The following is a 15,600-nucleotide window of genomic DNA, read 5'->3' as shown; positions in this document are numbered from 1 at the left end:
TCCTGCAAAGATGGAGGCAGAAACGTAGCAGATGCCAGAACTTTTGAAAGAGCTCTCTCCATCCTTACTGCTCTGTGTGCATGTGCTGCTATTTTAACCCCGGATTTGCTTGAATTATAGCCGCAATTACTTTATACAGCACTAATTACTGTAGAAGATCTTCGTGGGTGGTAATCATTAGTTGAAAGACACCCTGGCAATGGCTCTGTTTCAGGCTGGTCAAAGATTGCTGATAAGAATAGCAGCATAGGATTGTTCAGCCACATTACTAGAACGACAGCAGCTATGTATGCAGAAACAATGAAAAACATACAGTACAGGAAGACACAGACATTTTCTCATAGGTTACACAGAAGTTAACATGTTGAGATCCACATGGAACATTTTGAAGGACTTATAGCTGAATAAGACAAAATTCGCAGCTTTTAGGATTTTATGTATCTGAGAATGTTGTGTCTCCTGGTCACTGGAACATGACCAGTGCCTTTGCACAATGTGCTGTTCTGCTGTTTGGCACAGTGTGTTGGGGGGTGGAAGGCTACAGCTAAGTCAGAGCTCATTTTTCAGACCATTTCAGGAGTTCCCTTCCAATAACCAAAAGCTAATGGCCAGCTAAGATGAATCTTGGCATCCCCAAAATTTTGCGCATGAATAAGTAAAGCTTTCTGCACAAGGAACAGAGCAGGACGTTATTTGTATTCAAAGCATAATGCACAGGGCAGAAAGTAACAGTGTCATCAAGAATGAGATGAGAATATGGTTTGTAAGTCTTACATCCACCTGTGTTTCAGGGAGGTGTGTGTGTATAAATGTGTGTATATTCACCCACACGTGTGTCTGTATATGTATTCAGCTCTAACTGTGTAATACTTCTTCACAATATATAGTATTATATAGCTGCAGGCTAGGATTTAAGGAAAACAGCTGACAAAAATAAAAGTAATTGAACCCTGGGCCTTGAAATCTTACTCTTCATGGTCTGCTTTTAATTTGATTCCATTTAATTATTTTTTCCTGACCCTCTTCTTTTGAAGGATCAACTTTTAACTGGGTGAGATTCACAAATGACTTTTATCACATAGGCAGTGGGGGACAGGCATATATTTACAAGGCAGAAGCAATAGAAGACATGTCTTATAGGTTAAAAAACATGCAGTATTATCAGAGAGAAATGCTAGATGACAACTCCAGCTCTAGACAACAGACAAAACTGGAACACATAAGACATCAGACTTTTGCAGAATACTGTGCTTGTGATGAGTTATGAGTGCTGTCCATCAGCAGCAAGTAGCTTCAACTTGCTTGGTCAGGACTACTGGTGGAAACTGAGTGGCAGGTGGTAGATGTCCAGAATTAGAAAGTAGGAGTCTGAGCAAAAAAGCAGATCCTTAGGATCTAAGCAAAATGAGCTTAAGTGGCTAGCTGTGGAGAGAGTGATGAAAGCCAGCCTGCCAGTAATTTCTTTCTCTCACTTGCAGACTTACGTATCTGGCTACAGCTCAGAAGTGTTGATGGCCAGAGCAGGGGCAAGTTCTCTACAAATCTTCTTGGTTATGTGGCATTAAATTACATATTCATTAATATCCTGGGTGAAAGGGACAATACTTTTGTGTCAGGTCATCCTCATCCAAATACCTTTGTTGTTAAGTAATCTCCAATCTTTCGTCATTGGATGGTGTACTGGTCAGAAGTAAGCATTATGTTCTAGACCTTTGTCAAGGAGGGAGGATCGTTTACCCCAGAAAGCAATTACACCTGTGTTTTTCCCCATTTTTTTTCCTAAGTATTTTGGTCCTAGTAAATGTAGCTTGCGTATATGTTGTGGGAAGGCACTGCCAAAAATTACTGCTTTATTCATTTTTAGTTGGACAAGATGTACTCCAAGGGCTAGAAAGCATGGCTACATATTACAGGCCAGCATCTTTGGAGATAATTCAACCTACTATCAAATAAGAAAAGTAAATCAATCAGGCCCATTTTGTCTTTTTCCTGTTTCTGAAATGCTAAGTCACTGCACCAAAGAAAGGTCCTGCATGTGGATGAAGTTCTATATAAGACTCTTACACATCTAGAGTAGGACTAAGGATTGAAGGATCCTTCCTTTGCTGGAAGAGGTAGGGTATTCACCACTGCAATAAAAATAAAGAATGCAGATAATGGTAATGGATCAAAAAATATTTTGTGTCACTTGTTGAAATTATCAACGTTAGAAGAAAGCAAATGAGGCTGATTTCAGCTTATGGACTGGTTGTAGACTGGGTAACAATAAGTCAAGCTAAGGGAGATCTGCATTATAAATTGGTGCTTTCTATTTAATTTAGGTTCTGAACTGAGTTCCAGATTTTCTGGCTAACATGTCTCTCTCTGCTAATTCCACATCACTGCCTGTTCCTTGTCTTGCCTCCAAACTGCAGGCAAAAGTCTGTCTTTTCATGCTGTGTTTCCTGAACTAGCAGCATTGGAAAGTACTAATTTAGGCAAATACCTAATATTTTACAGTAAGTTTAATGAACAAGAAGGCAGGAAATGCAGAGGAAAAGCAGTCTCTCGGACGTGTTTTCTTCTGGAATATGATTACTGAACATGTGTTTTCTTTCAAGACTCCAGAGGAAGTGGAGCATTTCTGTTTTCACTTCTTGTGTCTTTGACCCCCTGAGTGCAAGGATTCATTTTTTAACATTGGGATTGAAATTTCAATTGCATTTCCAGGTTATTAAACAGGAAACATGGCTTGTAGGTTGTATTAGCATGATATCATCTTGTTTAGGTAAAGAGGTGTGACTGGATGTAAACATCATTCTCTGACTAAAGACGACCATTTTAAAACTCACAATGGGGAAGAGAGCTAAAGCCCAGCACACAGAGGCTGTCCATATGAGGGGCTGAGGACTATATTATATTGCTAAGTGTTGGAATCAGCAGTTGTGCCTAATAGCAGTTACACGACAATAAGGCTCCATAGCGGTAGAAAAAGAAAACAGGAACAGAGAGTAATATTTCCTCCAAATGAAGCTGAGCTAGGTATACAGACAAGAAGATTCCCCTGTATCTACACCCACAGCAGAAGGAGCCCAACTAGGGCCATTCTGAGAGGACCCCTCGCTGTATTAGTTCAGCCTTCTGGATATGTAGAGAAATGTGGAGTCTGGCTGCCTCAAAAGGGTAAGATTGTCTGAAGGACTTTTGAGATCAGTTTCCATCTTGGTTTATAAAGGGATGGCCAAATTGCAAAAGATAGGTGGCAAACCTTCTTACTGAATGTTACTATAAAGTCAGAAGCAAGTAAGAGCATGAGCAGTGAGTTTTGACTTTCTTTAAGATTGGCCCTCTGGTAAGAAAAGCAGTTTGGGATGGAATGAATGGAATGGCATGAGGAGAAAGAGAGCAGAGCTTGAGTTAGCAGTCTTACTTTGCCCTACTTTTCTAAGATGATGAACAAAGGGTAGGCTACTGGTGCCATCAGGAAGGCTTTTTCACCGTGTTGAAGTTTTATAGTATACACTTCTGGAAGGGCACTGGCTAAAATCAGGCATAGAGGAAGAAGGCTTCCCAATACAATGTGCATTAACAACCCCCTTCAGCACTCCAGAAACCATGAACACCTAGTCTTGGTTCCCTTATTAGGAGTCTGTACTCAGCAATCAATGCAATGCATACCAAATGTTGTAGTGCATACTTCCAACCAATAGGGTGCTAATATGAATATAGCCAATCTGGTTAAAATGCACAAACACAATGAATAAGATGCTTTCAAGAAATAAGAGTCTGCTAAGTCAAGCTCTACTATCAGACAACCTGTAAGGAATAAAACTAGTTAGAATAAAATTTCTTTGCCAAAAATGAAAACATGTGGTCTTTTATGTGGGCAGTTTTTAAATTTTAAAGTAGTTGACCATCATGGTTAAAACCATTCTAAATGCTGTCATTCTTCTCTGTCTTCAGTGGCCATTGTACTTTTTGTCATTGCTGTCAATAGGATGAGCCTTTCAGCTTTACAGGAGAAGAGCACTACACCTCATATCCTGCTTCTGTTTAGATTGAAAGGAGTTTCCAATTAGTGGTCAGTTAGTTCAGTGACCAAAACAGACAAATAAGCAGTTTTGATTATATGTTTGAAAGTTCTGATACACAAATGCTATCAAGTTCGGTTCTCTGTGGTGTATCAGGGATCTAACCAGGCCACTAAGTGATTCTTTATGTGAGATATAAGTGAACATAGACAGAAAGGAAGTACAATTCCTACTGCCCAATATTTGTTACCTGAGATTGCTTTGGAAGCTGCAAAAAAAGACAGACTCACTAAAGACCAATCAAATCACTTTTGCTTATAACATAAGTAACGTTTGTGTCCAGAGCGCCACAGATTGTTTCTGTTCCAGCCTGTGGATTGTACCTATCTAACCAAGTATTTATAGCCTGAAATTGCATTAATTTCTTTTGTCTTTATGAGATAAATCTTTACTGCATTTAAGCCCCCAAAATTGATTGTTCAAACAGTTTTAATGCTGGCTTGTGCATTAGTTCAAATCTGTTGAGCCAACTGGCTCACCAGCTAGGGAAATTCTAGCTTTAGGTTTTGTTCAATATGTTGGCAATGTTAGTGGATTTTTTCTTTGTTCATCTCTTCCATTTATGTGTCCCCGCTTTCCTTCCCACTATAATTCTTTTTTCCTTCTCCTACCTTAGAACATTCACTCTAACTCTGGACCATGCAAGGTTCATGTAGTTGGGAATTTTGTTCACCTTTATTAATTCCTGTTGCTATATTCCACTTCATCCAGACTTAATCACATACTTATGACATAGTCAAGATTTACAATAATAACCCACATTGAAATCAGCATAATTTTACGTGTAATGAGCTTTTAGTGTGTTAACCTTGACCCGTAGCCCTCAAAAGTTGAACCTTATTTTTCTGTGGCTCATTTCCTCCACACTGGTCAGGTGGCATGATGTGTTGGATCTGGATGTTCTTTGGAATTACATACAGAGTTGGACAGAATATACTTCAAGCGGACAGTGCATAGCAAGACAATGTAATATTTTCCCATTGCTGTTGATGTTTACTCCAAACACGTACAGAGGCTTCAGATTTCAAAATAAGTTGTGCAGTAAGTACAAGGAGGTGGACACATGCTGCTAATGAATGGCACAGAGAAACAAGGCTCAAATATAATTCTTATTGGAGAAAACAGCCTTGAAAGAATACTAAGCCTATCACTAGTGGACAAAAGCCACAGATGCAAAACTAATGCCGGTATTTTGTTCTTAACCTGGAACTTGGTGAAAAATAATTCTTCCTCCTTTTTTTTTAAACATAGTTTAGAAATTTAAAAAACATGTTTAAGTCAGATTTAAATATAAAATATTTCATCTCAAATATCTTGACTGTTTATATTCCAAAATAAACATACTTCTTAAACTTTGTTTCTTACTGTATTATATTTAAATTATCAACATCAGAAAAATGTCCACTAGTTTTCCATACTCATGCTTTTTAAATTCAGCCACTTTTCCCATTTATTACTAGCAGAAAAACACATCTTGTGCTAACATTTTGGTGCTACAATGTGTATCGTAGGCATTTGTTAGTAACTGAAAAATGTAACTTCTAGGATCAGTAAATTAAACAGTGAACTTTAAATGTAATGAATTATCTTCTTAGGTGGACTTTTACTGACTCTTTGAATATGACTAAGACAATGACTGACACAGAATGAAGTGATGGATATTACTACCCAAAGCTAAGTTGACATATACAAGCAAAAGAAAAATTAATGAAAAAAAAAATCTGTCTTACTACACAATGACCTTATCTGAGAGCCTAATTTCTTTGGCAATGATTCAACCACCTAATAAATGTTGTCAGACATAATTAGAAAAAATACTGATAAATTTTTCCTTATGTTTTATACCAAATTTGTTCTTTGAAACTTGAAACTGCAGATAGTTCATCAGCTGATACAAGTTTTCTTAGCTGCACTGAAAGCAATGCCAGTTTCTTTCACCAGAGGATCTGCCCCTTTTGTTTGCTAATTTTATAAATGTATTTGTACTAAATTTTTAACGCTAACATTTTAAAGTGATCCCACAGCCTTTTGTACAACAGTAGGACTGGTGGGGAACTCTTTACTGAAATCCAGAACAGTCCACAGCATATCACTTAGAAGAAATATATTTACTACCATTTACTCTCCATCCTTGCTCCTGGTCTAATAAAAGCATTACCACTTCCTGCAGCCTTGCCATGGCTTCTTTCTTAATGGCCTTTCAGAGATATATGAAAGTGTTAAATGGTGAGATATCTCTAGAACTACTAAAAATCAGCTGAGAAAATAATTATATAAAGAAATGTATAAACTGTGAAAATAATGAAGGTGTTTTTATTGCTTTTCATTGTTCTGATATTTAAAAAAATCTTTTGAGATGTTTTAATTACATTATACTCTATATTGAAGGTATGATCTGATGAAATTTACTAGGTGGCATTCTATGGCCATGTATTTTTATAACCAATCTGCGACAAAGAAAAATACATTAGAAGTGTAAATACCAAACACACTTCTGAAAGCATCTTCCTTTTCATATAGTTCACTGGCCTGATTCTTCCTTCATTCATATTTACGACAACATAAACATTTGTATTGATTCACTCCTGGATTAAGACAAATCCACTGTTTTAAAATGGCAAAAATATTCCAGATGCCACAAGTGAGAAGAAAATAAAATTTTTCTGGAGGATCAGCAGCAAAGAGTGAAAGTTTATTTTGTTATTCTCTTTGCTGCTTACCCATATGGGCTTTTAATCTCCCTGCAGTAGCTGTTGCCTTCTCCTCAGCAAATAAGGGGTGTAGATGGTAATCTTTACTTTAGACTGAATCTACCTAAAAAGATTTCCCAAGAAAGAGGCATTGCCACAAGTTTTCCATCTAAGCACAGCTGCAGAAGGTCAGTATTCTCAGTCCTGTTGTGGTCTGCAGAGCTTCCTGATTAATGCTGCATGCATTGATATATTAACATTCTCTGCACCAACACTGTGAAGTAGTTGACTTGCATGTCTGTACTGTTACAAAAGCTCACAATGCCATGGCCAAATTTAGCATGTATTTTTTAAATAATATGACTGCTTGCATTTTAAATATCTCATTATTAGTATGTTTTTTACTTTACTGGATATGTGACCGAAAGTGTTTTAAGAGGTAGCTTTGCAGTTTGAAGTTAAGTGGGTTTGAATAGCAATGTATGCAAGCAAACCAAAGTGACATTTAAAACTTTCATACAGAGGTTGCTAAATCTCTGCCGCTCCAAAGTATCTTTTGAGTTTGATTTCTGACATTTGAGCACTCTACTAAGTGTTGAGAATCTGAAGCCTTTGCACCATCGGTCAGGAGAGTTGACATTTGTACACAGAAGGAAATAAATAGTAAATGGCTTTTTCCAGCTACATCAACACCTGGGTTCTTGTGTCAGGAAGCCGAAGTCCTACCAGACCTCCACACACTAGAACAGTAGAAGCAAGGAGAATAGGGATTGCTTTGGTGATACCAACAAGGGAACCAAATATTAAGTTTCCAAGTACAGCTGCTGCTTTGCATAGTGCATTCAAAAAGCCAAAGCCTGTTGCCCTAGAAGAGAAAACAGAAGACAGTTAAAAAATGGTCGAAAGAGTGAAGCCATTGAGACAAATCCTCAGTGGGAATAAATCAGTATAACCCTGATATCTTAAACAGAATTTATGCCAACAAGGATTCTGTGCTTGTCTTTATAATGCGAAATCAAATCTCAGCTGCTACAGCATTTTATTGAGGCAAATTCATTCTGCTGCCTCAGGGACTAAAATCTGAAATAAATGACTGAATAGGTAAGTTTACACCTCTACAGTAGAACAAAGGACTTGCAAATGGAAATTCAGTAACTCTTAAAATGCTGGATGTGAGGTAGGAGGTGTAAAGTCGTTCTCCAAAGAGAGCTACTTGGTGATTTGGGAAAGAAGTCATAAGAACAAAAGGATGATCATCTTGGGGCACTGAATAGAAATGTGTTTCTTACAGGGGATATGCATGTTCAACCAGTGCTTTTTCAAAAGGCTAATGAGACCTCCAATAACAATGAATGTTTGTCTCTTAGACGTGAAGAGAATAAGGCATAAAAAAATCTGCTCTGTGCAGAAGAGATATCTGAGAAACTTTGGAGAAAAGGCAAAGGAAATAGACTGGTAACAGAACATATGACACAGGCAACTCGAAGGGGCTTTTGCATTGCAGTGGTGTGATTTTAGTAGTCTGGATTAAGTACTTTAGATGTTTGGTAGCCCATGAATAGATGTATTATGCAAACTGCCATCATTTTAATAAATTGTGTTTTGACATGACTGTATGATTCATAGTTGCAGGAATGACCTTGTCCTACAAAAAGTGTCCTAACAAAAATATCTGTATGATAGTAGAATGTTTAACATTTCTCAAATCTCTTAGAAGTGAAAGAAAGAAGGACTATGCAGAGCTCACACTGTGCTCGCTGGAATAAAATAATAAGAATCAAGAGGATAGATGTTCTTTTCAGAACAAAATGCTTCTTTCTTGTTAATATTAAGAACTGCCATTAGAAGGAAAAAGCCCCCAGTCTAAACAGCCGGGATTAACAGAAATGCTAATGGTCTGAGTGACTAAAAAGAGCCGTAGTTATTGTACTGAGGTGCATGTGAGGGAAAGGAAGAAGTCCTTTGCTCAGATGTAGCCTGAATTCCTAGGAAGTAAGTCTGAGAAACTTCTACTGGAGCTCCTAAAGAGCAGCCCAGAGAATCAACTTAAAGTAAGCTGAAAGCAAGGATATAAACTCTCAATGTTCTTCACAGAACTATTTTTTGATTTTGAAAACAGCAAACCATGGTATGAAGGGAGAAGAGATCCTCTGCCTCAAGAAACTGATGGACATGGCCACAGTCCAGAGTGTCACTAATTCATCTCCCCTGCTCTTCTGCAAATCTGTATCTCAGTAGAGTTGATCAGTCAGGCCCCTTGGTGTCCTACATCCAAGCCTTACACTGGAGGAGAGGTAAAATCTTCTATATCTAGTATAGTTGACCACGATATAGGGTTTTTCAGTACTGTCCATTCCCTGACTGTATCTGACATGCTGTGCTTCAGAATTATACTAGTCCTGGTATATTTGAGGACCCTGCACCAAAAAAATGATGAAAATAGGTCTAGATCCTTCTGGTATATTTCTAAATCACTCTCATTTGCTCTAAGAAGCAGAACTCTAGTTAACCCACAGAGTCAACTTGGGATTCTGAACAAGATTCAGAAATGTGGTAACTTGAAGTAATGGTACTTTTACTGTAAAATTCTTAAATCAGTTAAAAGGATGTTTGCAGAACAGAATGAAGACATGGAACAGACTAATTAGCACACCTTCAAAAAGTTTTTTTTTTTCTGTTGATGTTAAATATTCATTTGTCCATGGTTGCAAACCAAAGTCAATGTCCTTGCCTAAAACGTTATGGAACTAAAACCAGAAGAGTTGATACTTACTGTTCCAGTGTCAGCTCTGTGTATTATATGCCTTTTCTGACCCCAGGACAAGACACAAGTTAGTCTTTTTTGCTGGGTGATTATAATCATAATATATTTATTATCAGTTTGGCAATATGACAGCACTCTTTAAAATACCTGAGATTTAGCAAAGTAATTATTATTTTGTCTGAAGTAATCATAAATCCTCTTTGTGTAGAACATGGCACTCATCCAGATATTGCATGATGATAAGTATCAGCAACATCTAAGGAAGGAGAGACAGGTCATTCTGATGGCAGAGCAGAAACTTCCCAGAAAAACGATGAAAAAAACAAGCAGAAGCGACCCAGATATGCCTCCTGAATGTTCAAAGCCCTTACTTGGCTTGTTTTTTCTAAATTTGATTAAACCTGCAGTACTTTTACATAGTACGTAGAGCCAAGAAAAGCTAAACATGCACATCCTGGAGATAACCATCTTGAAAGCAACATGCTCCCCGACAGTGCAGATGAGTGAGGGCTGCCAGAGAGCACACTGCTGAGAGCAGCAGATGAGGAAACTTTGGAAGTGTTGCTTGTGAAGCTTTCTGATAGACAAACATTTGCAGGACCTCCTTGAAAATGCCCTCCTCAGAGGAGGAATGAGCCAGTTAAAACTTGCCCATTTTAAGGATGACTTATGGAGGAATCAGTCCAAAGGAAGAGTGGGAGATGCATGCTGAAGGAAGCAGTGAAGAGCCACCCTACTAGAGTAATCTTTCACAGTCTATGAGAAGAAGTTCAGATCTCTACCACAGAAACATCTCTACTACAAGGGCAGATAAAGCCCAGAATATCTGGAGGAAGCTGATCCAGGATGGGGAGAAACTCCTGAGAGGGAAGGAGTTCCAGACTGATGCATCTTCTAGAGTGAATGAGAGTGGGGGTAGGAAGGAGGAGCATGAAGAGAAAAGATGGTAGTAAAATAGACTTTATTTCAAACAGGTAGGAAGAGGTTAAAGACAACAGAGCCAGCCTGGAAAACAGAGTTTATGTCATAGAATAATAACAGGTTTCAGCTATTCTGAACAAGTCAGAGGAAGAAGGAGAAGAAGAGTGAGAACTGTTCTAATTTCAGCCTCCTTTATGCACAGAAAGTATTTCTAAAGTTACGATTGTGATCAGTGTCTGCACATGTAAGTATGATTTCTTCAGCTGTCAGTGCTTATGTAAAACCAAATTTGCCCCCAAATAACAGTAACAGGAAAAAAAACCAGTGTTCACATAGAGAAAATAGACACTTAGTTATCAACAGCCTCAGTATATTCAAAGAGATACCAGAACTCCCCAAAGAATACATAGATCTAGCTAAAGAAAATTTGGATAGATAGAGGCAGGAAATCTTTGGAAAGGCAATAGCACAAAACATATGGGGATGCTTTACTTATATTCAGTGTTGTTTTATACTGCCTTATAAAGGTAAGCTGTTTCACAGATGCTATTTGCTTGTATAAACTAGTTATAACTAGGGGTATGAATATAATTTTCTGAGCAATTTGGACCATTTCTTTTCATGTGCTATGGTCTGCAGATAGCACATTCAGTGCTGCCACTGTGCTTTAGATCTAGTATAGGTTATATACCAAAGATTACCTTATTAAGGTTTAACGCGATTTGTAATACAATATCTGTTATATGTGAGCAAAATTAAGGTAATCTGTTGGCACTGAAAAAACGGTTCTGTTTTGTAAAATGGACTTATTCAATTTTTCTAATTGTAAGGGGTCATCATTAGTCTGATCCCATTAATGTTATCAAATTATGAACAAAGAAGAGTAAGACAGAGTAAGCCCATTTTTATTGCCCTTGGCTGTCCTGATAATACAAAATGAACAACCCAGCAGAAGTTCAATCTTTTAATCTTTAAGCAGTTTTCAGGCATGTCCTTTTGCCTAAAATATGCACATCATTGGCAGGAAGAGTAAAATTTTTACAGGCTTAAGTAAACTATTGTTGAGACCTGTACCTGAAAAGCATTGTCACTGTTCAACTGTCTGCCTTCATATCCTTCAATTTTAATACTGTGTTTCAATGTGAATTTGTTGTGTACTAATAGCCAGAACAAAGACATTAAGCAAACTGTTGAGCTCTAGGGATAACAAATTCAGACTTGTTCATTTTTAAACATCTTTCTTAGAACAGATTTGTGATTCAAATCAACTAACATCTGTATTAATTCATGCCTTTATAACTAATTCTCCTGAATCCAGGCGGGTAAAAATAGCCAGGCAATAAATATGCTGCAATTCACATACATGTACTAGCACAGCCTTCTCTTGCAGCACTAGTACAGTCTCTGCTACATTGTTTCAGGAAAGTGCTAAAGTGTATGGAAAGTCTGCAAATGATCAAAGATATGTGATGTGTCATGTCAGCATAATGAATGAATTAAGTGAAAAAATCCAAAGGCATAAGGCCATTACAATATCCAACAATTTCCGTCATGTTGATCAGTTACTGGGCGAAGCATTGGCACAAAAATGTCTTTTTGACTCCATGAGCAATCCCTATTACTGGTCAAGGGAGTTCAATGGCAAGAATCCCTTGCCCAGCTAGAGGATGTCATTAAATCCTTCAGGCACATCAGTAAGATAATCCTGGTAAATCAATTTAGGATTGCCTTAGAAAAAAAAAGTTACAGATGCAGTATTGTTAGGAGAAAAATGTGGAAGTCTTACAAAATGTCAGGTCTGAGACAAAGCTGTACATTAGGGAAAAGGAATTTTCCCCAATGTATTTTATTTCTGTTGCTGGGAAAGCGGTGACAAAGAAAAATGCTTAGCTTCCTTTCACTCAAGCCCCACATAAAAATGGCAAGAGTCCAAACAGTTAAAAATAGAGGGATTATCTAAGCCTTTAGATTAAAAGAGCTTGTTTCCTGGTTGCCACATATGTTCCTTCTTAGACCTGGTGCTTGTATTCCTACATAAAATACTTCAGGCCCACTTTTCCATTGCTGATAGTCACTGTACCTGAAAACTTCATTGTCCTGCAGTGTAGCGCTACTGAAGGTGTAGCACAGATATTTAATAAATTTCTTGCCAGAGCTAGTGCTGAGCCTATATAGCAAGTTACAAAAAAACTCTGAATATCACTTTTGTGGGTGTTGATAATATGCAAAGTCTATTAAAATGGAGTTTCTGAATGTGCTATGGACAATTTTCTGATGTCCAGACATTTTAAGATCTTTCAAAAAATGACTACAAAGGTGCATATCATAGCCTGGCCAATTATAGCACTCAGTGTGCAAGTAAAACTGTGGAATTTGCCTTCCTGCCTTGGACTACTGCCCAAGGCATTGCATAGGTTCAGGACATCATGCCTTAAAAACATTAACATGAAATTTCAGCAAAATGCAGTTGAACCACATCCACAGGATGGCAGTAGAAAATAGCTGTGAGGAAGTCTACTGTTAGTCAATGACTGCTGTTATGAGTCAAAAGAATGGAAAACTTCTCTTCTGACAGCCACAACAATACAAAGTTGGACTTAAGATACCCTGTGAATAATGTTTATTACCCTGGGGATAGATTCTTAGGGCTCAAGAAAAAGTGAAAAAGATAAATATAATGAACTGAAGATAGGTGGCTTATTTCTTAATTATGACCAAACCCTTATGAGCTTATTTCAGAGGTATTAAAAAAAAGCAAAACAGGATGACTTCACTTTATAGCACACCTTGAATTCTAAATACTCCTGGCCAAGACTCAAACCCAGATGTCTGGCAGCTGTGGTAAAACTGATGAATTGTTGGTTATCTGATGCAATCTGACCTTGATTTACTCTGCAGGAGATGACCTATTTCTATTCCACTTTCTGTTTAGGTTTGGTTTATTTGTGGTATCCACTCCTTGAGGAGAGTCTTGGCTTATAAAGTTGGTGCTTCCCAAGTTAGTTCACAAGATATTTATCATTTATGTGAAAGTAATGATTGCATTTGAAAGTCATAACAATTTCCTAAATGTTAACTTCTTCAGAGAATTTTAACTCTCTTCCATTCATATTTATATTACAGGCAGAGCTAGGAAACTGCAATGTTATTGCAAGCCCCTTGGGCACACACATTACAACACAAGCCATAATTACCTCATCACACAATATTTTTTTTCCGCATCACTCTGCCAATGCACAGAACAAAGAGAGCTTGAGGGTAAAACATAAATATAGTGAAGAAAACTTTGTTTCCCTCATCTGCTGCAAAAGTTGGAAGGTGCACTTTGAATAAGGTTGGGGACTGCAAGATGAGAAAGCAGTCTTATGGTTAATGTAGTTGAGTGCTGTCAGGAGAAAGGATACAATCCCTACCCCTGCCACAGAATTCATATATGATGGGAGCAAGTCACTTGGAGCTAACTAAATGGTCATTAACTATGCATTTCGCATTTTCTGGGTGATCAGCTTAGCACCTTCAGGTTTGTGTTGCTGAAGTGCTAAGCACTTATAGGTGCAGTGGAAGTTACACTTTCAGCCCATTCCCTCTTCTAAAATGCTCAGTGGCTGGGATTGTTGGTACCACACATGCCAGTGTACAGTTTTCCTCCCCTGATAGACAATACTAAAGTTGCTTTTATTGTATCTTTTTCCTCTGTCCCTCAATTTGTACATCATTTCCTTTCAAAGCAGTGTTTGAAAAATACAGATAGAGTTATGATAGAGTAGGAAAGCCCTCTAGGAGCACTGAAAATTTTTTGCAAGACATTTAATAACTCTCCTTCAGAGCAGAACTTCCAAGGCTATGGAATAGTTTGGTTCGGCCTTCAAGAAGGTCACAACTGTCGAAAGACTTTTCAGAACCTGCTGACTAGTCCAGAATAGCACAGGCCATCAAGAAGATAAGACAAAAGACAAGAGAAAAGATGAGACAAAAGATGAGTTAATACAAGTTGTTTACATTGTGGAGTTGGGTTAGTTTACTTGCTTATTGGAAATCAGCTAGTTTATAGCTAGTTGTCATGAGTGTCCTTTAAAATTTGTGTATTGAAAAGTAAAAAAAAAAAAAAAAAAAAGAATGATTATTCGTTACCACCATGTGTGTCATCTGGAAAACAGAAACCTACCTATGACTAGCTTTAGTAACATATCATCACTTTTTAATACAACTTTGTCATCTACCTGAGAACCATTTGAAATCTATACAGCCTCTAACATCTCTTATTTTAGCATTATGCAAATCAATTGAGATTTTATAAAGAACATGCAGGCAAAATCTATGCTAAAATGGCATAAAATTTGAAAGTACTCATTAAGAATATAGGACAAACTACTTAATTACCTCAAATCCAGGCATTATTAAATTAAAACGTGAATGGCTAGATGAATGTGAATGCATAGAGAATCCAAATCTGTTAAGATTTTGAAGCAACGTTAACTCTGTCCTGCGGGCAGCTGATGAAGAGGAAACTGAAATGTGTGCCGTATATCATATACACCGCACATTTCCAAATTGCTCACCACACCCCTACCTGGCAAAAAGCCAGCATGATCCCTAAATAACCTGGAGTACAATTTATGAAACACCTTTTGTATTATGCTGCAAAGCCCCAGAGGTTTGCAACTGGCTGGTCTCCAAGAGGAGTTGTGCAGGAGGAAAAGGAGGGGCTGCCCAGTCTGGTCTGTTGTGCATGGTAGCATGGACTGGCCTCCTTCCACGCACTTTGCTTCCAGCCCAGGCTTCAGCTGTACTTTGCTGCTGGTTGTGGTCATTTTACTGATTGGGAATAAGAAAAAAGTATATATTGGAGTAGTAAAATAGTGACAGAATGAGCAAAGTTGTTGTGCCTAGATTGTGTTTTGAGGGGAAACTGGAAGCCAGTTTCAGGACCAGATTCACTCTGGATGCAGCTTTGTAGTGAAAGAGGTCATCATCTTAATTATGAAGGACCTCATATGCAAAAACAGATCAGGCAGCTTCATTTACCATATATGCCTGGAAAGGCTGTTTAGCCCTACAGTTACTTGCAGAAGCTGGAAATTCCTGGCAAACTGTGGCAAGTCATGCCAGGCTATGAAGATCAGAGGAATCTTAGAAAGAAAGACCCATCAGAGGT

At 37.9% G+C, this 15,600-nt stretch overlaps 1 protein-coding gene across 1 annotated transcript in view; it reads right to left on the bottom strand.

Annotated features, from left to right (window-relative positions):
- Positions 1–4,095: 4,095 nt before the first annotated feature.
- Positions 4,096–15,600, bottom strand: part of SV2C (synaptic vesicle glycoprotein 2C) — a 117,617-nt gene continuing 106,112 nt past the window's right edge. Inside the window, exon 13 of the mRNA XM_052778380.1 lies at positions 4,096–7,625. Coding sequence (XP_052634340.1) covers positions 7,442–7,625 — 184 coding nt within the window. The 3' untranslated portion in view covers positions 4,096–7,441. The remainder of the gene's footprint in view (positions 7,626–15,600) is intronic.

The sequence above is a fragment of the Harpia harpyja genome, chromosome Z (genome assembly GCF_026419915.1).
Source record: "Harpia harpyja isolate bHarHar1 chromosome Z, bHarHar1 primary haplotype, whole genome shotgun sequence".
NCBI classification, from domain to species: Eukaryota; Metazoa; Chordata; class Aves; order Accipitriformes; family Accipitridae; genus Harpia; species Harpia harpyja.
The sequence above is the reverse complement of the archived record's forward strand: the minus strand, read 5'-3'. Positions and strand labels throughout refer to the sequence as shown.